The following is a 22,788-nucleotide window of genomic DNA, read 5'->3' on the forward strand; positions in this document are numbered from 1 at the left end:
ACGAGCTTTCCTCAAAATTTGGAGTTATCACCGGAGTCCAGACTTCGCTGCCACTCCGACCGACGTGTGTGTGTGTGTTGTGTGTCATTGTGACAAATAAAAAAAAAAACTCTAGCGCAATTACTCGAACCTTTGCTTTAAAGACTGTTTATTATGAAGCAAAGACGATAGCCTTGAGCCAGTCAGGCCGTAGAAAAGGAGCGACCTGATCTACGACCTGGTAGTTCTCCAACGGTAATAGACCAGCTCTATCTCTATTCTAATTCGACCAAGCCTTTATTATGGCGTGCCATCCGACAAGCTGTCTCATTGTGAGAAATGGAAATAAGTTCCGCCGCAAGAACTCGAACCTTTGCCTTAGCGACTGCTTATTATAAAGCAGAGACGATAGCCTTGAGCCACCTGCTAGGATTGGGCCACTATCTTACCCACACGTCAAGGGAAACGAGGGCTTCTACGGTTATCACTTGGAGAGTACACTGGCCAAAGGTGCGTGCGCCAGAAGAGGAGAGGCAAAAATCCGCCAAGAGCCCCACGCACACACCCTTTGGTCCATGTTCCTCACATGTACTAGTCGAGTGGAAGACGGCAGATATTTTGGCGGACAGTGACGGTAGAGGCGGCAGACAATCTGGCAGATCAGGTGGCGGTTGGCGATCGGCAGAGTTAGGCCGGTTTTGACCCCACGTTGGGCGCCAAATGTTAGGCTGGTGGTGTATGTCCCACGTTGGACAGTCAAATGTTAGCTTGGTTGAAGGCAAACTGGTGGAGATATAGTTGGTTTTATTTAACAGTGACTTTTTGGGCGCCATTGATGGGGTAGGAGTGACGAGACGGTGAGGGAGATGACTGCGTTTCAAGTCGTATCTCCGGGCGATCTGCTTGCGACGGACTAAAGGGGGGGGGGAGGAAGCGAGAAAGCAAGAAGCAGCGAGCTATGCTCACGTATGTTTCTCTGAAGCTATCTGCATCTTCAGGCGTTGGTCCATCCTTGATATACACGGGCAGGTCATGATCCATGCTACTAATTGCCGTGAGGTCACGTGTGCTGCGTGGGAAGTAGGAGGCAAAACGTTCTGACCCCGGTGACTCACGAAGACAGAGGGTAGACGTTTCTCAATAGGTCTGGTGTTCCCGTGTCACATGGCCGAGGCGCAGGCGTGCTTCCTGAAGGCTTTATGTGATGATCATGCGGCAGATCCTAGCGCTGGTTAATAATCCTGGGCCCCCACGAGTGATTCCCTCAAGGGGGCTTTGTCTCACCCGTGGGCCTCAAGGAAGCTTTGGGTCGCGTCGCAGCTGGGCAGACGCGAGCGTGTCCCATGAGGCCACTTGGGGGTCAGTAAAATCGTGTGACGCCGAGGAAGTGAGGACGCAGTGAGTGAGGAGTTGAGGACCGGTCATGATGACTACTATACTCGTTGCATCGAGAAAGGGCCGTTAGGGCGGAGCACTGGGAGTCCCCCTATGTTGCCACATATAAGTATTTTATAATTTTATTTTTTAATTTTATTTTATATTTTTATAATGTTGCCACATATAATTATATTATAATTTTTTGTCACACACCACCACTGAGGTAAAAATCAAAGCAATGACTCGTTTCCTCGAGTCATAGACATGGCATATGAGCAAGAGAGAGCGACGGTGCCGCTACATCTATTCTCTGGCCCCGCCCCCCTCACACTGCATTCAGTGTGAGCCGTGCGGGCCGTGTTATCTGTGGAGATACGGCAACACCGGGAAATCTCCTAACCCCGCCTTAGCGGTCACTTCTCGTTGCGCTGACTATAACACCTATCTTTTACTAGTATAGCCTTCCCTTCCCTCCCTCATCCTCTCCTCAGGTCACTAAATGGGATAGATTACATTAATAGAAGAGACCTCCTGATTAAAAATGGGAGGGTTTTAAGAGGTCATGGAAGGAAATTAAGAAATATCACATGTCGAAAGGATGTGAAGAAATGTAGTTTCCATATAGATGTGTAAATATGTGGCATAGCTTAGAAGGTGATATAGCCCAAGCTCAAACAATACATGGGTTCAAATCTATGATAACTGGAAATAATCAAAGATATAGAATAAGGTGGAACCATACATGAATTTGATTCTAGGTATGTTAGAAAATTAGAGAATAACAGACGGGACCCAATGAGCATTGCTCCTTTCCTGTGTAATACAATTAGGTAAATTCTCTTTTACACTCGCCTGAACTACACTCAAACATACTAAAAAACTCCCAGACACTCTTATGACTTGACTTCTCATAGAAATGTCCCATTAGGGTGAAAAATGAGAATACATATTCAGAGAAGTGGTACAGGACAGTATTAAGAGCGGGGGGGGGGGGAGGGCAGCATAACAGTGGAACAATCGCAGTACAATAAAGAATTCATAATTTTTCTATGAACAAAACCCTCTATCACAGACAAAATGATGTGTGCCTCTGGTCCATAGGGGTGTCCCATATAGATCCTAAAGTATCAGCTGATGCTACTGAGGAGATTTTACCATACAATTTTCCTACGTTTTCCTTATGACTAAATTGATGTACAGTATAGAACTGAGTGTGAGCATCAGGTATCAAATATAAACATATATACAGGAAAATACATATATACAGAGAAAAGCATTATCCTATCAACATGATTAATAATTTGTCATAATGTAACATTGTATGGCCAACTCCCCTGTCAGAATGCAGGTGGCTTTGACTGTTGAATCTAAGGTCAAGCCAAAATGACTGGGCTGTGTCAGACAATAGATGGTTTGTTGAAGCATGCTGATACCACTAAGATTTGACGTCTTGTAGCTAATGCATGCGCGTGTGTACGGTAGTATAGAATGAATCAATGACAATCTACAGGCATTGTCTGCAACATACACACACACACACACATGATCGGCAGAAAGACGGAGACGATTGGAACTCCGGAAAAAAAAATCGTGGATTTCAACGACGAGGGAGTGCCTGTGTTGTATTAATAGGGAAGGGGGAAAGCTCGTGGTGTAGTGGGCAGATGAAGAAAAATGAGAAAGGGCGGGATTATTGACGAAAATGGAAGAAAATGACAAAGGAGACGAACAGGCTCCCCCCGGACGTCAAAAGGTCTGCAGACGACGCAGGTGAAGTCGAAAATATCAGTAAAGACATTAGAATTAGAAATATAGATAAGAACAACACAATAGAAAGAGGAGACAACTATTTCTGTGGATTTAATGAGGGAGGGGATGACAACCTCCCCCGATTAGCAGGTCCAGAGGAAAAACTAGAGAAAATGAACGAACAGTGGAGGTTAGGTTCAGCCAACTTACACGGATTACACAAAGATTTGATAAATTGGAAGAACCAAAGAAAGAGAACCAAAACCTAAATAAATAGAAAAATTAAAAAGTTAAAAGAAGTAAAATATGAGAATGAGGAATTAAAGAATAATAAATATAATAAAGAGTCCATAGCAAAAGAGGTACAGGATTGGAGAAAAGTCCAAGAGAACAACAAAATTGAATTTAGAGATATAGTGACACAACAGATGAAAGAACAAACTAAGGACACATTTATTAAAGTGATGAGGGAAAAGGAGAATATAGTAAGAGACTTAGCGGATAAAAAGAAATGTATAATTATATTAGGGATGGAAGACAAGCATAATCCAAATAGGACTACAAGAGTAAAAGAGAAGGAAAAAGTAAACAAGATATTAGAAGTAGTTCAAGAGGATGAAACAGAAACGGGAAAGAAATTGAAGAAGTATATAGACTAGAGAAATACAATACAGATAAGACCAGACCAATTAAGGTTAAATTCAGGTTACAAACGACAGCAGAGAATATCTTAGCAAAAACAGGGAAACTAGCAAAAAGTTATCTATATAAACAGGTATGTATAAAAAGAGAGATGAATAAAGAAGAAAGAGGGGACGAGAAAACTAAAAGACTAGAAGCTACGGAAAAACGAAAGAACAGAGTCAAAGAGAAATTCTATTAGAGAGTAGTGAATATGACAGTGAGGAAATGGTTCATAGCAGAGAAAAACGGAAGGGAAACAGAAAACGGGATGGAGGTAACAGAAAATTATACGTCTTTCACAAATATAGATGGCTTAATAACAGGCTTGAACGAACTGAATGATTACATGAAAGAAAAAGAACCGGACATAATGGGAATTGTAGAGACAAAATTGAAAGGTCCTCTACCACCCAACAGTGTAGAACATGGTGCATATAATTATTGGATTAGAAACAGAGAGGTAAAACAAGGGGGTGGAGTTATGTTCCTGACTAAGAAGGATATATGTGTGAGGACTGTCACATATGGAAAGAATAGAGTAGAGATGATTATGATGGAAATAGAGGACAGGGACAAGAAGAGCAAGAAGTTTGTAGTAAATTATGTGTCTCCTAGAATGGCTTCATGGGAAGAGAGAGGACACAAAAATATGTTAGAAGACACAACGATAGCATTAAAAATAAGATAATGGAAGATGAAGAATACTTATCATGGGTGACTTTAATTGTTAAGAAATGTGCTGGGAAGAGATGACAGTGAAGGGTGGAGACGACCTATGGGGAAATGTACTACTTGATATGATTATAGAACATACAATGACACAATGGATACAAGAGAATACTAGGTATAGAAATGAGGAAGAACCATCGAGACTGGACATAATAATCACATCAGAACCTGAAATAGTGGACAAGATTGAATATAAAACACCAATAAGTAAAAGTGACCACATATTGGTTGAACTGGAACTAAATGAGGAATATTGATATATGGAAAAACAAATATTGATAAAATAGGAGAATTCTTTCAAAAAGGAGAGTGGGAAAGGATACACAAGGAGGAAATAAGAGTAGAAGAGAAATGAGACATTTTGGAAAAAAAAAAAAAAATATATATATATATATATATATATATATATATATATATATATATATATATATATATATATATATAATGGAGTGGAAAAGTATGTTCCAAGACAAAAGCAAGAAAAAGGGCATGTAAAGCGTTGTTACAACAAAATATGTAGGGAGTTAAAAGACAAAGGGGATAAAGCTTGGATAAAATGAAAAAAAAAAAAAAGACCTGAGAAATGGAAAATATATACTAGTTATGGAAATCAGAATGTACAAGTGTGCAGAGAAGAAGAGAGAAAATACGAAAAAGGTGTCATAGAAAAATGTAAAGATCAACCAAATCTATTTTACAGATTTGTAAACAACAAACTGAAAAAACAAACAAGAATTAGAAAACTACGACAAGGAGGAGTTGAATACAAAGAGGAAATAGAAATGGTAGGAATTATGAAAAAGCATTTTAAATCGGTGTTTACGAGGGAGAACATACAACTTAGAGATGTCGAGTGGGAGGAGAAAATCCCCCCTATGAAAGAGATAGAAGTAACAAGGAAAGAAATAATGAATCACTTGACTAATCTCGATGTCAGAAAATCGCATGGACCAGGTGAAATGGCAAACTGAATTTTGAGAGAATACAGGAATGAACTAACAGACAAAATACATAGTCTTATAAGCAGTTCATTGAAAGAAGGAAAAGTTCCAGAAGATTGGAAAAGAGCAAATATAGTACCAATATATAAAGGGGGAACAAGGAAGACCCTACTAACTATAGACTGGTCTCTCTTACAAGTACGATAGCTAAAGTTTGTGAAAGAACTATCAAAAGTAGATGGGTAAGGCATGTGAAAAAAATCAAACAATGTACTAAATCCAAGGCAATTTGGATTTAGACAAACGATTATGCGTCATAAACTTAATGTGTTTCTATTCAAGGCTAATAGATGTAATACAAGTAAGAGATGGATGGGCTGATTGTGCATTTCTAGATCTGAAAAAAGCTTTTGATAAGGTGCCACATAAGAAATTCGAAACTGCAGTAGGAATGCAGGGCAAACCACTGGAGTGGATGGAAGACTTCTTGCAAGAAAGAAAATTGAGAGCGGTGATAAGAGACAAAAATTCTAATTGGGATGAAGTGATTAGTGGAGCTCCACAAGGAACAGTTCTGGCCCCAATAATGTTTGCTATATATATTAATGATATGGGTAAAGGAATTGAAAGTTATATGAGCTTTGTGGATGATGCAAAACTGCTAAAAAAAAGTGAACACTGAAGAACATTGTGAGTCGATGCAGAGTGATCTCAAGAAAGTATGGGAATGGAGTAGGAAGTGGGAGATGAAATTCAATATTAAGGAGTGTAGTATAATGGAATTTGGAAGAAACAAAAAAATAAAAATAAAAAATAAATAAATAAATACCAGTAAATAAATAAATAGTGGGACCATATAAATTGCGAGAGGAAGAAATTAAAAAAGTGGAAAATGAGGACGACCTGTGAATCATTATGAATAATATGTCCCCATAAACAAAATTTTTGGAGAAACTTATAATTTAATAAGAACAATCAAAGTGGCATTTACATAGCTGGATGAAGAAATGGTGAAGAAAATAGTAGTCACTTTAATAAGACCAAGATTGGAGTATGTAGCTATGATGTGGTCACCGAGTACAAAAAAATGTATAACAAAACTTGAAAGAATCAAAGAGCAATTACGAAATTGGCACCAACACTCTCACAACTATCATATGAGGAGAGACTGGCAAAACTTGAGCTACAAACATTAGAGCAAAGAAGAGAGAGAGGAGACTTGATAACTATTTATAGAATCATGAAAGGCATCTAATAAAATGGGATAGTAGAGATACAAGAGGACACGGAAATAAAATAAAAAAGGCAATTATAGAAGAGACCTGAAAAAGAACAGGATAATAGATGTTTGGAACAAGTTAGATGAATATGTGTGTGCAAAAACGATACACAAATTTAAAAACAGTCTAGATAAAACGAGATATGAAGATGGGACACCATGAGCATAGCTCCCCTTCCCATAATCATCTCAAGTGATTTGCCACCTGACAAACATGTAAATAAGTTATTTGGAGAAACCTACAATCTATTAAGATCAATGAAAGTGGCCTTCGACTACATGGATGGTTAAGAAAATAATTATTGCATTGATAAGACCGAAATTAGAATATGCTTTATCAATGTGGGCACCTAGCACAAAGAAAAGCACAAGAAAATTAGAAAGAATCCAAAGAGCAGCGACAAAAATGGCACCCACGCTATCAAATTTGACATATGAACAAAGATTGGAGAAATTGCAGTTGTCAACATTGGAGCAGAGAAGGGAAAGAGGCGATTTGTTGACCATTTTCAGAAAGTTAAAGAAAGACCGTTACAGAAAAAACCTGAAAAAGAATAGTTTCCCACATAGAGTGAGCAATGTCTGGAACAAATTGAACAGTGAAACAGTGAATACCAGAACTATACACGATTCCAAGAAAAAAAACTGGACGTGGAGAGATACGAAAATGGGTCACAACGAGCATATCTCCCGTCCCATAAAATACAACTAGGTAACTAGGTAAATACACACACACACACACATTGTATATATATATATATATATGTATATATATTGGAAAAGGTGGGTGAGGAAGACACAAATTAGAATCCAAGTTTGTTTCTGACTAGTTTTGCAAAAAAAAGCTTTTTCTCTGGAGTGAACAAGCACACACTCCTTGTATACTCTGACCTCTTGAGTTACTCTGCTTTGTCTTTCTGTTATAAACCTTTTAAAAGGGAAACAAATGTGTGTGGGTAAAGAAGCTTTTTGGTATATAGATAGGTCATCTGACAAGATCTCTCCTATCTGTCTACTCCTTTGTCTGCCATGAACAATTGCAGATGGCTCTCATCCTGACAGTGGATTGGGTTATGTTGTAGGAACTCCTACAGCCACAGAATCTGGATTCTTTAGCTTCCTTCACCACAAACCCTAACTGCTGAACTTTTTGCTATTCTTGCTGCCTAACATCTTAAGTCACAACTTATCTACCTCACCATATATAATCATCTTGGAACCAGTCTCCACCCTCTGGACAATTTCAATACACCTAGTTTTAGGTGGAACAATACCAATACCTCCATCATCCCTCTAAGCTTTTCTATTGGAAACAGGTCTTCTATCCATATTACATTTTAATTACATAAATATTAATTACATTTGAATCATTACACATTATATTCCCCATATTAGAACAAACATATCAATACTCCTATAGCTTAAGAATACTATACTTCTGTTTTTCACAGCAGTGGGTAGGGGAAAGTGATGGCCAGAGCCTACATACATACACCAAAGGCTTTTTTCCCCCTTACATGGGAGGTAGCCAAAAAGAAAAAGGCATAAAAACCACTCCCACCCATTCCATCACTCGCATACTCCACTCCCCTCCCTCTTACCTTGCCACCTCCTCAATGACTGGTCATCCCTACATTCTGTCCACTGCCCTGGGTCAGAAGCAGTGTTGCAAGACACAGCACATCCACAGCAAGGCTGCTTCATTAATTCGGTGACCCCCCCCCCTCTCCGTCCCCTCATGCAGAAAAGGAGAAGACGGGGAGAAATCCCTTCAGGGTGCATCAATACATTTCTCATACTCCCTCAACCCCCATCCCCCACCCCCTTATGCATCACAGCATCAACCAAACACAACCCTTCTCCATTCACCCCTATCTTCTGTCCTTCTTCAACAGACATTCCTTTTTCGTAATGCCCCTTTTACCCCATCCATCTCATCCTAGGACGCCCTCTCATATTCACTCCTTCCACCTCTGCCTTCCATACCTCTTTTACTAATCTTTCTTTACTCATTCTTTCCATGTGTCCAAACCATCCCAATACTCTTTCATCAACCCTATCTCCCAACTACCTTTCTTTATCAATGCACTTGATCACAAAACAAACACCAGCAAATTGTACAAAACACTCGACAGCATTACACTATCCAACAGTAACACTACACGCTCTCACGCAGCAATAATCACAACAACAGATATTCTACCCTCAAACAGACAACAAGCAAACGCACTCATACGTCATTTTGCACAGACAAGCCATCTCACTTCTCACACTGACGACCGACGCACCATTCGACGTAAGAAAGACTTCCCCACAGACTCAAACTATACACCCTTCATAGACAGTCAGACAAAACTCATAATACATAATCTCAAGCACTCATCTGCCTGTGGCCCTGATAACATAAGCAACATCCACCTAAAACACATTGGACCACAAGGTATACACGCACTCACAAACATTGCTAACTACAGCTATTCACATAACACTATACCTGACATCTGGAAGCATGGTAAAATAATCACCATTCCAAAACCGAACAAAGACCCAACAATCCCAACATCGCACCGCCCAATCACACTTCTCTGCACCCCCTCTAAAGTCATTGAATGCCTAATACTTAAACTTGTCACACCACATATTCCCCTTGCTGACTCACAACACGGTTTTAGGCCACTACACTCCACAAACACTCTTCTGATAAACCTCACACAAAGAATTTTAGATGGCATCAATTCAGATAGGCCCCACCACAGAACACTTCTCATAACATTAGACATTAGTAAAGCTTTTGATGCTATCCCTCGCCACAACCTAACAAATAAAATATATAACACAGACATAAACAACAACACCAAAAGATGGCTGGCCAATTATCTGGCAGGTAGGAATGCTTACGTGTCATATAATGGCCAATCATCGCACATCAGAAACATTAAGAATGGAGTACCACAGGGCTCAGTTCTATCCCCCACACTATTTAATCTATACATGCATGACTTACCCACACCAGACAACTCGGAAATACAAATCTCTTCCTACGCAGACGACATAACAATCACATGCACACATCGTAACACAGACAAAGCTGCAGAAATAATCCAGCCATACCTTGATACATTCAACACATGGTTCATCACAAACAGACTCAAAATAGCTCCAACCAAATCTACAGCAACACTTCTCACCAACTGGACAATAGAACACAAATACATACCTCATCTCTACATCAACAACACTCTAATACCACACACAAACACACCGAAAATTCTTGGTGTAACATACGATACATCCATGTCTTTCAAACAACACATCACAAACATAAAAAACAAATGCACACCTAGACTTAACGCACTTAAGTCAATCACTGGAACAACATTTGGACAAAACAAAGAAACTAATATAACAATATACAAACAATGCATACGCTCAGTGTTGAATTATGCGAGTCCTGCATGGGCTCCTAATCTCAGTGAGACACACCACAACACCCTTCAAATCATACAAAACAAAAGCCCTAAAAACAATTACAGGCTGCACAAATACAACACCAACAGACCATTTACACCATGAAACAAAAGTCCTCAAAGTCGAGGACCACCTCGACATGAGAGGCACACAAACACTTGCCGCAGCCACCACAAATATCACACCTGCTACACTACATAGCAGAATACCCACACACACCAAGAAACATTAAAACAACACCCAGACCTTTATTATGCACAAATACTCTCTTCTCTTCCTCCACAACCACCAAATACCAGCCTCCGGAAACATACTCATAATCATATCACTCACCGCTCCATTAACACACTGAAAGACAACACAGTGCTGCATGCCAGACCCCCTGATATCCACCCTTCTGAATCCTCTCTCCCACGAAAGGACAGAGTCCACTTGGCCAGACTGCGGTGTGGCCACCACCCAGCACTTCTAAGCTACCAGAAGAGGCTGGATGACCGCATTGTGAACAGCTGCCCAGGATGTAACACTTCACCCCATACCATACAACACATAATGGAAGACTGCATTATACACAATCATGCACGCAAACAACACAACATACACTCTATAAAGGATTTGTGGGAAAACCCAGTTTCGGCTGTAGCATTCCTTGGGGAGACGGGACTGCTCGGACAGACAGTCTAGGGAACGACAACAACAACAACTCCCTTTCCTCTTGGGGATCGGTGCATCCTGCGTAGAGCTGATGGCCAGGGGTGGTTGCTGATGTTTGGCCCCCAACTCTTGGGGTTGGGGGGTGGTCCCACGACGTAGACGCTGCAGCTCCAGAACACCCACACACACCAAGAAACATTAAAACAACACCCAAAGACCTTTATTACGCACAAATACTCTCTTCTCTTCCTCCACAACCACCAAATACCAGCCTCCGGAAACATATTCATAATCATATCACTCACCGCTCCATTAACACACTGCTGCATGCCAGACCCCCTGATATCCACCCTTCTGAATCCTCTCTCCCACAAAAGGACAGAGTCCACTTGGCCAGACTGCGGTGCGGCCACCACCCAGCACTTCTAAGCTACCAGAAGAGGCTGGATGACTGCATTGTGAACAGCTGCCCAGGATGTAACACTTCACCCCATACCATACAACACATAATGGAAGACTGCATTATACACAATCATGCACGCAAACAACACAACATACACTCTATAAAGGATTTGTGGGAAAACCCAGTTTCGGCTGTAGCATTCCTTGGGGAGACGGGACTGCTCGGACAGACAGTCTAGGGAACAACAACAACAACAACTCCCTTTCCACCCCTGTTCTCCTCCTCATTTCTCACTCTAGCCTAGTAACCCCTATCATACTTCTCAGATATTTAATCTCAAACACATTCAAACTCCTTCTCTCTTCCTCTCTTATGTTCCATGTTTCTGCCCCATACAGTGCTGTTGGCACAATCACTCCTTCATATAACCTCCTTTTAGCATCCATTCCCAAATGTCTATTTCTCATTACACTTTTTAATCCACCAAGACATTTACTCGCTTCTCTCAATCTACATTCTACCTCCACCCCCACTCCTCCCTTTCCTGCCACATTCGCACCCAAGTATCTAAAACTATCCACTTCCTCCAGTCTCTCTCCCTTAATACTCACTTCCAGCCTGCTGCCACTCTCTCCCCTTTTGTCCACATTCTTCAGCTTCCTTCTTTCACACACCTTCTCAAACTCTGTCACTAACTTCCTCAATCTCTCTGATCCTGCTACAAGCATAGTGTCATCGGCAAACAACTGGCTTATTTCCCACTTTTCTCCATTTTCTTTAATCATCTCCAACCCGACCCACTACCCTTGCATTCACTTCTCGCACCACCCCATCCATGTATAGCTTGAACAGCCAGGGCAACATAACACATCCCTAACAAAGTCCCTTTACCTCAAACCATTCACTCTCTCCATTTCTAATCCTAACACAAGCTCTACTACTCTCGTAAAAACTCTTGACTGCTCTTAACAGCATTCCAAATCCATAAAACCCCCATAAACATCCTTACCTTTTCCTATAGCTTTCTCACATATCTGTCTTACCACAAAAATCTAATCCACATAACCCCTACCAGTCCTAAATCCACACTGTTCCTCACCAATTACTCCCTCTGTTCCTCTCAATCAAGACCCTCCCATAAGCCTTCCCAACTACACTCAACAAGCTGATCCCTCTGAAACTACTACACTCTCACTTGTTCCACTTTCCCTTGTAAAGCAGAACTATACAGGCACTCCTCCAACACTCTACCCTCTCTTAAACAAACATTAAATAACCTCACCAGCCAGACCACCATAAATGTACCTCATTTTTTCAGGCATTCTGCATGGTATCCATCCAACCCAGGTGCCTTACCTGGAGCTAGCTAGATTAAAAAAATAAATAAATAAAAATAATAATAATAATAATGATGATGGATGGGTGGCTACCTCTCTCACAAGAGGGAAGAAACCTGTTGGCATATATAAACAAATATTTCATTTGCAATTAGAAGCTCAGTATATATTCGAGGATGAAAAAAATTATGTTACTCAAAGTAAAAGAAAAAAGTACTTCAAAACAAAATAAAAATACAAGTTTAAATTATTGTAAGTGGGTGGGAGATAGGGGGAAGTGAATATGTTGGAATGATATTTTTGATGCAGCCAGAAGGGATTTCTCCCTGTCTTTTCTTATTCTGTATGAGGGGGTAGAGAGGGGTGGTTGCTGATTAAATGAAGTGGCCTTGCTGTGGATGTGCCGTGTCTTACTACATCTCCTTTGACCAAGGGCAGTTGGCAAAATGCAGGGATGACCTACCATCCAGGAGGAGCCAAGATAGGAGGGAGGGAGGAAGGGGGTGAATGGGAGTGGAGTATGTGGGGATGGAATGGGTGGGAGTGGATTTTATGCCTTTGGTTTTTGGCTACCTCCCTTGTAAGGGGGAAGAAGCTGTTGGTATATATATGTATAAATTCCATGTGATTCTTAATCACAAAATTAGTGTCAATGGAAAATAAAACCACCATGAACCAAGAAGTTTTATTCATTTGAATGATATATAAATGTTGCATGGCCATACACTGTGTTATGAAGCTCCTATATATATATATATATTTTCATTTATATAATATTTATATACATATGCACAATAGCAACCATGACTTCTTTTTATCATTATCATCACCACTATAAAAGCTCAGTATTTCATGTTATGATTCATAATTATTTTCACATTTCTTCCACTGTTCCTTCATTTGTAATATCTTCTTTCCTGGCACACAACACTTAGAATTAATCACAACTAAGGAGCTTTACATCTTGTTTTGCAAAATTCACAACATACTTTCTCAACAACATTTGCCCCTCGGCTTGAAATCACCTCATACGTAGGGGCACAACAAAAACGTGCGACAAAAATAACGGGTATGAACTTTCACAAATGAAATGGCTTGAATCTATTTCATGACTTGCCTGAGAGCAGATCTAAAGATACAGTCATATATGTGTACCCTGATTTCTTACACAAAACAGTTTCACCGTGAAATTCACACAAAATTGTGTGAAAAATGAAATATAGAAAGTCTGTAAGTGGAGGAGTAGAATAGATAAGAGTTTAGTGATAATAATGTGAGTCATGAAGTGAAATACAAAGAAGCACAAGGACATGCACTTTTGCATGGGAGCAGTATTTATTGATACATGTATTAGGAGGAACAGATTCCTGGAAGAATAGACTAGGGAGTTTGAAAAATGACTAGCAGTGTCATATTATGTTAGTTGTTAGAAAGAGTAGGGGCATACCTATATCTGGCAGATAATTATGGCAATCAGAGGAGATAATGAAATATACCAAAATAAACTTAAAAAAGTCACTTTTATATCAGAGATCATAAGGTACCACATGGAACATATATAATTTTCTTCATATTTAAATATATACAAATACTTATTTTTTATTTTCTTTATTTGGATGTGTGTGTTATATGTGTGTTTGTGTGAGAGATTCACCATGGTCATGGATCATGTGCTGGACTTGTCATTGACAGCAATTACCATCACGGATGAGAGCTAAATGTTCATAAGTAGACTGACCTCAAGGGGGATAGTAACAGCTTGAGGTGCTCATGAAGCTTTCAAGCCCTGACTGGGGCTTGATCTTGGGTCTGTATCAGCATGATCCATCAATCCCCAATGCTCATGGGGTCATCTCTACATCCCTAATTATCAAATTTTGTCTAAATCTATTTATAGTCCCTCTGGACTGTTTCTTTTCCTAATCTATTCTACAAATCCATAAAGCAAAATGTATTTCTTAACATCCTTCAATGTTTTTTGTAGTTCCTTGCTTTCTTAAGTCCATCTTGTTCACAACTTTGTTCTAAAAAAAAAAACAGAAATCATATCCGTTTCTCATCTTTCCTTTAGTGTGGGTTACTCCTATTTGTTTTTACTTAAGTGATCTGCCAGCAAGGCGAGGAATAAAATTAGTACAGCGGTAGTGCGCTGGTCCTGCGACACAGGGTCAGCGAGCCCCGTCTGGGCCTGTGATCTTAAGCTGTTTACTGTGGAGGTTACTGCCATGGCTGGGCACCACGGTCGGGATTGAAGCTTCCCTTGGCTGACGTTTTGAGGAGAGTCTGAGACTGATATCAGAACTGAAACCTGGCAACTTTAACTTTAACTCTGTATTCTTGGGGAGACCACATCTCCACTGCATATTCCTAAGACCTTTCTTCTTGCACTTCCACCAATACAATATTTGCCATGACCCCTTCAGTTGTTTCTTTCTCCTCCTTAAAGTAAGTCTCCTTGGTTGATACCGACTGGAAACTTAATTTCAGCTTATTTTTTATACTCTCCTGTCTAAGCTCAGATATTCCTTCTCTCTGTCTCAGTCTGCCCTGGGACCAATGACAAGTACCTGCAAAATGGGTGTCAGAGAGAATCATCTCCCCTCAACTAGTCTTCAAATCTCGTCAACACCCTCACTTTCATTTGAAGGCGCAACCCTACGGGACTCGCACTTACTCTTTGGACCAGACCCAAGATCTCTATCAAATTGGACCATTTTCTACACTTTTTTCACACAAGGTGAGCTTACAACCATTGCTCTCCAAACACTACAAGCTAGGGGTCACCAAACTATGGTCCACGAGGTCAGTTTATATGGGTAGTCACTGCACTGAACTTGTAATCTTTTTTCCCCTGAAAAATTATTCATCTTCTAAAACTTTTTTGGTCGAATATTCAATGGGTAAATAACAATTGTTACGTGGCCTGCATTTGGCATTCTCTCAGTTATCTGGCCTGCTGTGGAATAAAATTTGGTGACCTAAGCTATAAGCCAACAACATAAAAGTCCCAAATGAATAAGACAAACAACAGTCAATGAGTTCTTTCCAGGAATCTGTGGGCCATTGCCAGTCACTGTGGAGCTCAAGATTTCGAGTCACTAAAACTTGAGGCTACAATTATCATTCTTTTCCCTTTAACCTCTTCAATACGAGTCAAATTCTCGTGGGCAGCATCAGCTGCCTGATGTACGATGATGTGCCACAATACTTGCGTTGTAAAATATAAAGTTACAGCTGTATTACTCGTTCTTTTTCACTCTGAATATTAATAACCGCAGAAAATATTATCAAACCAGTTCACAGAATATGGGGGTCACTCAGTTACAACTACGAAATACAGTGAGACCTCTCATTAACGGACGTTAATTAGCTGTGTTTGCTGTGTTTTTGCTGCGTTTTTGGTGTTTTGGAGTGGTTTTTGGGTGGCATAGTGATTGCACGCACTAAACAACAGCACCAAAAACACAGTAAAAAAACACTGCAAACACAGCTAATTAACATCCGTTAATGAGAGGTCTCACTGTAAATATAATCAAGACACATCTTCATATACCCACTCATGCCTCATGATGCCTATGTAGACGTCATTGATATCCCGTCTACGTAAGTGTATGCCACTTTCTAACTCTTGACTCTATTTCCCATTCTTTTCTTACCTAATTCTCTCCACCTTTTTTCCACTTTCTCAGTTTCTTTTCTATCGCTCTTCAGTAAAATTATCTTCAACTCCATCCTCTTTTCATTGGTTTCACTACCTAGTTTTTTTTTTGTTTCTATTATGTTGCATCCCCTCTTATACAGGCATTCTTAAACTTGTCCTTCTTGACTATTTTCCATGTCTTGCTGATTATCTAATTTACTATATGCGATTTATAACTTAAAATTCGGTGGTCATACACCCTTGCATGTTTGCCTAACCAAAAAAAATTCAATCTTGTCCTGCACTTTACATCTGTTATTCATGAACACTTGTGTGTATGTTTGTGTGTGTGTAAGAAACTGTGAGTGTAAACACAATATGGTATGAAATTGAGGGAAAAAAAATTGAAGTGTCAACTTATATAAAGGTGGACATGGTAGATAGTAAGGTAGAAACTGCTATTGATGTTAATCCATTTTGGATACTGATGATATACAGGAATACAGTAGAAGAGGTGAAATGGACTAAGCCTGATTTATCTTAATAAAAGATGGGATACCAATGGATATCAAAAGCAAAAACTGAGGAGAAATCAGGGAAAAGACGGACAGGGCTCTGCAGCAACTGTACAGACACTAAGGGAACGAAAGATGACAAGCTCATCAAAAGTAAATACAAGTCAAGGGTGAGGGTGAGCTAAGGAGTACTCATAAAGAAAGCTGAAAGAGTAAGCATAACAATGGGCGAAGCAAAAAGGAGTGTATGGCAGAATGGGATGGAATACTGTACACTGGGAAAGGTGAGGAGAGCTTAAAAATACAGGGAGACAGGGATAATTGGTATGTGTATGCCCTTAATTCCATCCATGACTGGATAAAATGGGAGGGAAACAAGGATGATGGATGGGAGTGGAATAGGTGGGAGTTGGTACGTGCCTTTGACTTGGCTACCTCCCTAATATGGGGGAAAAAGCCACTGGTATAGATAGATTGTTCTTAAAGACAATAATGCTGTATCTCCTTTGGTGCAGCAGGAAAAGGGATACCAGGTACAAGACGTATTCTTCTGGTCCAATGGACCTGACTTAAGGCAAGGAATGAGTGCAAGCAATTGTTGTTTTGCATTTCAATGACCAGAAACCCAGAGTCCTAAAGAGGTTGGTGATAGTCCTCAGGTCTTATCACAGATTTTGGGGAAGAAACATTTGACTGTTGTCCCTGTTGAATTATTGTATGACTGTGTCTTTGTCACCAGCTTGTAATAGTAAGAGGAATGGAGTAGTCAGTGGTTGCTATTGTTGTTGTCATTCCCTAGATTGTCTAGCCGAGCAGTCTTGCTTCCCCGAGCTACGTCATGGCTGGAATGGTGTTTCCCCACAAATCCTTTATAAAGGTTTACATTGTTGGCATGCGTATTTGTGTACAATGCAGTCTTCCATAATGTGTTGTATAGTATGGGGCAAAGTGTTACATCCTGGAGAGTTATCTGTGAGGTGGTCATCCAGCCTCTTCTGGTTGTCAAATGTGCAAAAGTGGAGGAAATTCAAAGTTGAAAGAGAGATCTTGGGCCCAATCTAGAGACCAAATGCCAGTCCCTCAGGGTTGCACTTCCAAGTGCAGGTAAAGGTCTTGACAGGTTTCTAAGATGGGCAGTAGGGAGATGATACTCTCTGATGTCCATTTCACAGGACCACCAATTGCTTCTCATGACTGGTCCTTCACAAAAGAATAATTTGGAAAATGTAATAATTGGTGCTGTGTCTTGCTGCATTGCTTCCAACTTGGGCAGTGAGCAGGAGACAGGGATGACCCTTCATGCATGAGAAGCTAAAATAAGTGGGAAACGAGGATGGTACATGGGAGATGGTGTGAGCCTTTGACTTAACTACCTCCCTTATAAGGAGGAAGAACTACTTGGTATATAGATATAGAAAGATAGATAATTGTAGCCTCAACATTCACTGGCTTGACACCTAAAGCACCACAGTGGCTGACAACCATACTCGGACCTTGCCAGAGAACTCTTCAGGAGGAAAATGTGGACTATTGTCTGCATTGCTTTTGCAAGAGGCATTTTTTATGTCATCAACTCAAAATAGTGGGAGGGGGGCAGTTGCGCATTGTTAGGTTTCATATGGAGGAAACGTGTATGAAATTAAGGGATCTTGGGCCAACTCCAGAGTGAGGAGAGGATATTGATGAACTTTGATGATGGGTGGCAGGGAGACAATCCTCTCTGATGTCCATCTTGTAGAACCACCATTCAAAGGTACTCATCATTAGTCTGCAGAAAAATGTGTATGTGTATATATATATCCATGTGTCTGCAATACACACACCAAATACAAAACAACACTATATGCACCTGAAGTACAATCACTCAACTTTAGAACATCATATAAAAATCATAACGGTAAATCAAAACGCAACTAGAAAGTGGTATTTGTTTCTATGAACCCAGACTTTTGTGCTATGAAAGTAAAAATAAACTCGAATATAGGATACATCTTCATATTTCAACATGTGTATACATTATGCTTATTCTCTTATACTGTTACCAAAGTTCAAGAACATAATGAACACAAAGAAAAGGAATGTAACTAAATGTCCTCACTCCAGTCATGGATGCGCAATTATCTTAGATGATGCAACTAAATTCTAATATGGCAATGAAATGAAGCAGATGAGTGGACTGGTTTAGAAAACAAACCAAATATTATTCCTTCACATCAAAACGACTTCTACCATTTACATTTTCTTCTGGGGTTTAAGTGGTAATCATGATGATGAATCATAGTATATATTCATTAAAGTGCTCATGAAAAATGTCAACAAACATATACTTACATACAAGTTACATTAAACTATGAGTTAAGCATTCAAATATATGTACATGTGTACAAATCTAAGTGCGAGTTCCACTCACTCTCTTTCACTACTATATGGATACATTCACATACTTTTAAAGAGGAACCATTTTAACCTTTGTGGTGGGTAAACTGTCTTCACAGTTGTGAGTACAATAGTAACAGCTCCTACTTCTGAAGGAAGCCAGAACCAATTTCCTCAGTGCCGAAAATGGTGAGGCTGTTGGCAGGACAGAAAGACTGGTGAATTAATGGTAACAAAATAACAAGTACGCCTGAGAGTTAGTAAATGACAGGTGGATTTTCTCTCAAGGTAAATGTTTTCAACTCTACATGTTATGCAACAGTATTTCTTTTTATTATTTTTAAGGGATACTGTAGGAATGGGTGCTTGGTGGATGAGCTGGTTAGAGCATTGCTACTTGTGGCAGAGGTCAAGGTGACAGCAGTACAAACCCAGACACCAGCGGGTCAAACGAAGGGCATGGTTCATTAAATTCTATGCTACAAAGTCCTCTGTAAGGGATACCGTCCTAGCCTCCTGATAGGTGGGGGGAGTTCACAACATTAAACTGAACCAATTAATTATTATTTTAGGAATACTGTACTATGTCAACAAATTAACACCACATTCAGTATATCTGCTAGACATTCCACAAGATTTCTCTTTCAACTCTGCTACATGCCTTTTCCAAATTGGCAAAAGCCTGAAAAACATTTAATCCTTGCCAAAAACTTCTCATATGCACTGTTTTTTCTCTCCTAAACCCACACTGCTCTCACCCAGTTAATCCTCTCCATAAATGCCCTTACAAGGGCCATAGACCATTGATGTATGTATGTATGTATATATATATATAAATACATATACCAAGGCTTTTTCCCCCTTACAAGGGAGGTAGCCAAAAAGAAAAAGGCATAAAAACCATTCCCACCCATTCCATCCCTAAATACACTCCACTCCCCTCCACCCTCCCTCTTATCTTGGCACCTCCTGGATGACGGGTCATCCCTGCATCCTGTCCACTGCCCTATGTCAGAAGCAGTGTTGCAAGACACAGCACATCCACAGCAAGGCTGCTTCATTAATTCAGCGACCCCCCTCTCCGTCCCTTCATGAAGAAAAGGAGAAGATGGGGAGCAATCCCTTTGGGCAACGTCAAATTTTTTCTCATACATACTTCCTCAGCCCCCATCCCCCACCTACTCCCTATCATGCATCACAGCATCACCCATACACAACCCTACTCCATTCATCCCTATCTTCTGTCTTCTCCTGTCCTTCCTCAACAGACATTCCTCTCTTTCCTAATGCCCCTTTTACCCCATCCATCCATCTCATCCTAGGACGTCCCCTCATATTCACTCCTTCCACACCTCTTTTATTAATCTTTCCATGTGTCCAAACCATCCTAATACTCTTTCATCAACCTTATCTCCCAACTCCCTCTCCACCCCTGTTCTCCTCACCTACTCATTTCTCACTATCCAGCCTAGTAACCCCTACCATACTTCTCAGACAGCTAAATAATTGGTTCTGGTTTTCCTTTCTCCTTGGAGCTGTGAGTACTATCTTCTCCTCAATAAGATACTAAAAGCTACTCCTAACTACTAAAGAAAGAAAAAAACAATCAAACACACACATACACACATGACTTGGTTATGACAATTGGAGAGTAAAAGATGCCCCATGAGCATTGCTCTTTTCCTGTATACTACAATTAGGTAAATGTAATGCACATACACATACAATTGCACTGTTTGCTGGCAATACAAGAAGTACTACTGAATGCTTTGGAACAGGAACGAATCATACTGATACAACTATTTTTCTTTTGATTGGGAATAAATGACATGATTGCTCTAATGGCATGCACTGTAATATTCAAAACCAAAATGTGAGAGAAAACTTCAAAAGGTTTTGTGTCCTCCACAAGACAGAGTATCGCAAGTTGGTATGTGGAATGATTATATTGTTAACTTTTGATTTAATGACTTTTTCTGGAATAAACCAGAACTTCTGTCAGCTCACTATCAGAGACAGCAGGTTGCCTTAATAGAGAACCTGTAGTGAAAGAGAAGACCAGACATCACCCTCACCACTCACTTTCAAATGGCTTACATGGAAAAAGAAAAAAATAGATAAAGAAAGAAAGAAAAAAATATATATATATATATATAACCTACTATACTCAAAAAGTTACATTTTTATGCCTGAATAGCCTGTCCACATAATTTTCACTGATCCAGAACTTTCAGTGCACTCACACAATATAAATGTACACGCATGAACATATACTTGTGCACATATGCATGCACTCATGTACATAACCTGTACATCCATTCAGTGGAACTCAACGGCATTTCTGATGCACACACATATAAATGTAAACAGATAAGCAGTTCATATAAAAATTACATTCTCTATATATTTCTTTCGTCAGATTCATACAATTTCATGATGTCATATACATCAGTAATGAGATGAGATTTCATGATGCCAAGAAAAATGAACTAGAGAAACTTAAGTGCATTGGACTACAAATAGATGGGCTGCATTTGGCGTATATGTCCATTTTTCTTGCTACTTTTCACGTTCACAATTAGAAGTTAAATTGTCAACAACCTCATTTTGTATAGAATTCCTATCACAGTTACCCAAGGGCATCAGTACGATTTAAGGTGACTCAAGACACCTACTGGCTGACAAAGCCGAGTACTATGTCTTTTTATTTTTATTATTATTATTTTTTTTTCCCTCTCATCCTAAGCAAGAGGTGATACCACAACTGTACCTAAAACAAATTAGAGAAACTCCAGGTACATTAATCTCTTTGCAAGCAATATGCGGTATCTAAATTGAAAGTCAAACAGGATTATGAGAAGAGTGAGAGCAGAAATATCTATGTGTTTTCTAACTAGATTTATTTGAATGCTTTGGTTTTGTCTGCGGGATTGATCCAACGTTAGCAGGTTGGAATTAATATGATTACAGAAAAAATTGATAAAATAAAATATCCACAGCTGTGATTTCCTCAACATACCACTAAATGGTCATTCAACATGAAGAGACGAAAATCAACTCCAATTCAGTTCATCCTAATTGCCAATGAAATACTATTAACAACTGGCTAAGGGGGGTTGGGGAGGTTGGGGGGAGGGGGGGGGGGAAATTAAATATGAAATTGAAAGACGTTTTCTTCCCCAATAACTTACATCCATACACAGGGTTTCTTGACAACCATATAAATCAACTACAAGTCTAACCATAGTGGGATGCAATGGTAAGAAAGTACTGTGCAGCACTGGCTTGGGAATTTGGAGACTTCTGTCTTATTTGGACTCGCTGGCCTCTATCTTGATGAGCAGAGCCATGAGCTGGGTTGAACCTCTCTCTTTCGTTACCCACTCTATAGTGTCGGTGTTTAGCTGGGGTCCAAGAGGAGTAGACCACGGAATTGAAGGTGGGCCCACCTTGTAGGACCCTGGCTCAACAGCCACCTGTAGAACAACGTGGACCTTGACACAGCGCTGGGTCATGGGATCCACAAACCTGAAAATTGGAGAGAGAGGTGACAGAGAGAGAAAGAGAGAGAGAGAGAGAGAGAATGATGAATACAAATATTACCAAAGTTACTCGATCAATGAATCAATTCAAAACATCACAAAAATATCGAGGCAC

General features: G+C 39.9%; 1 protein-coding gene across 5 annotated transcripts in view; it reads right to left on the reverse strand.

Moving 5' to 3' along the window:
* Positions 1–13,273: 13,273 nt before the first annotated feature.
* The window catches only part of LOC143026427 (neuralized-like protein 4), a 101,908-nt gene continuing 92,393 nt past the window's right edge, over positions 13,274–22,788 (reverse strand). For 4 of the 5 annotated variants that reach the window (XM_076186772.1, XM_076186771.1, XM_076186770.1 and 1 more), the window contains one exon: positions 13,274–22,659. In XM_076186772.1, coding sequence (XP_076042887.1) covers positions 22,440–22,659 — 220 coding nt within the window. In that variant the 3' untranslated portion in view covers positions 13,274–22,439. The remainder of the gene's footprint in view (positions 22,660–22,788) is intronic. The other variant, XR_012966478.1, reaches the window with a different exon arrangement.

This window comes from Oratosquilla oratoria, chromosome 6, assembly GCF_046742065.1.
Source record: "Oratosquilla oratoria isolate Oo_2021 chromosome 6, ASM4674206v1, whole genome shotgun sequence".
NCBI classification, from domain to species: domain Eukaryota; kingdom Metazoa; phylum Arthropoda; class Malacostraca; order Stomatopoda; family Squillidae; genus Oratosquilla; species Oratosquilla oratoria.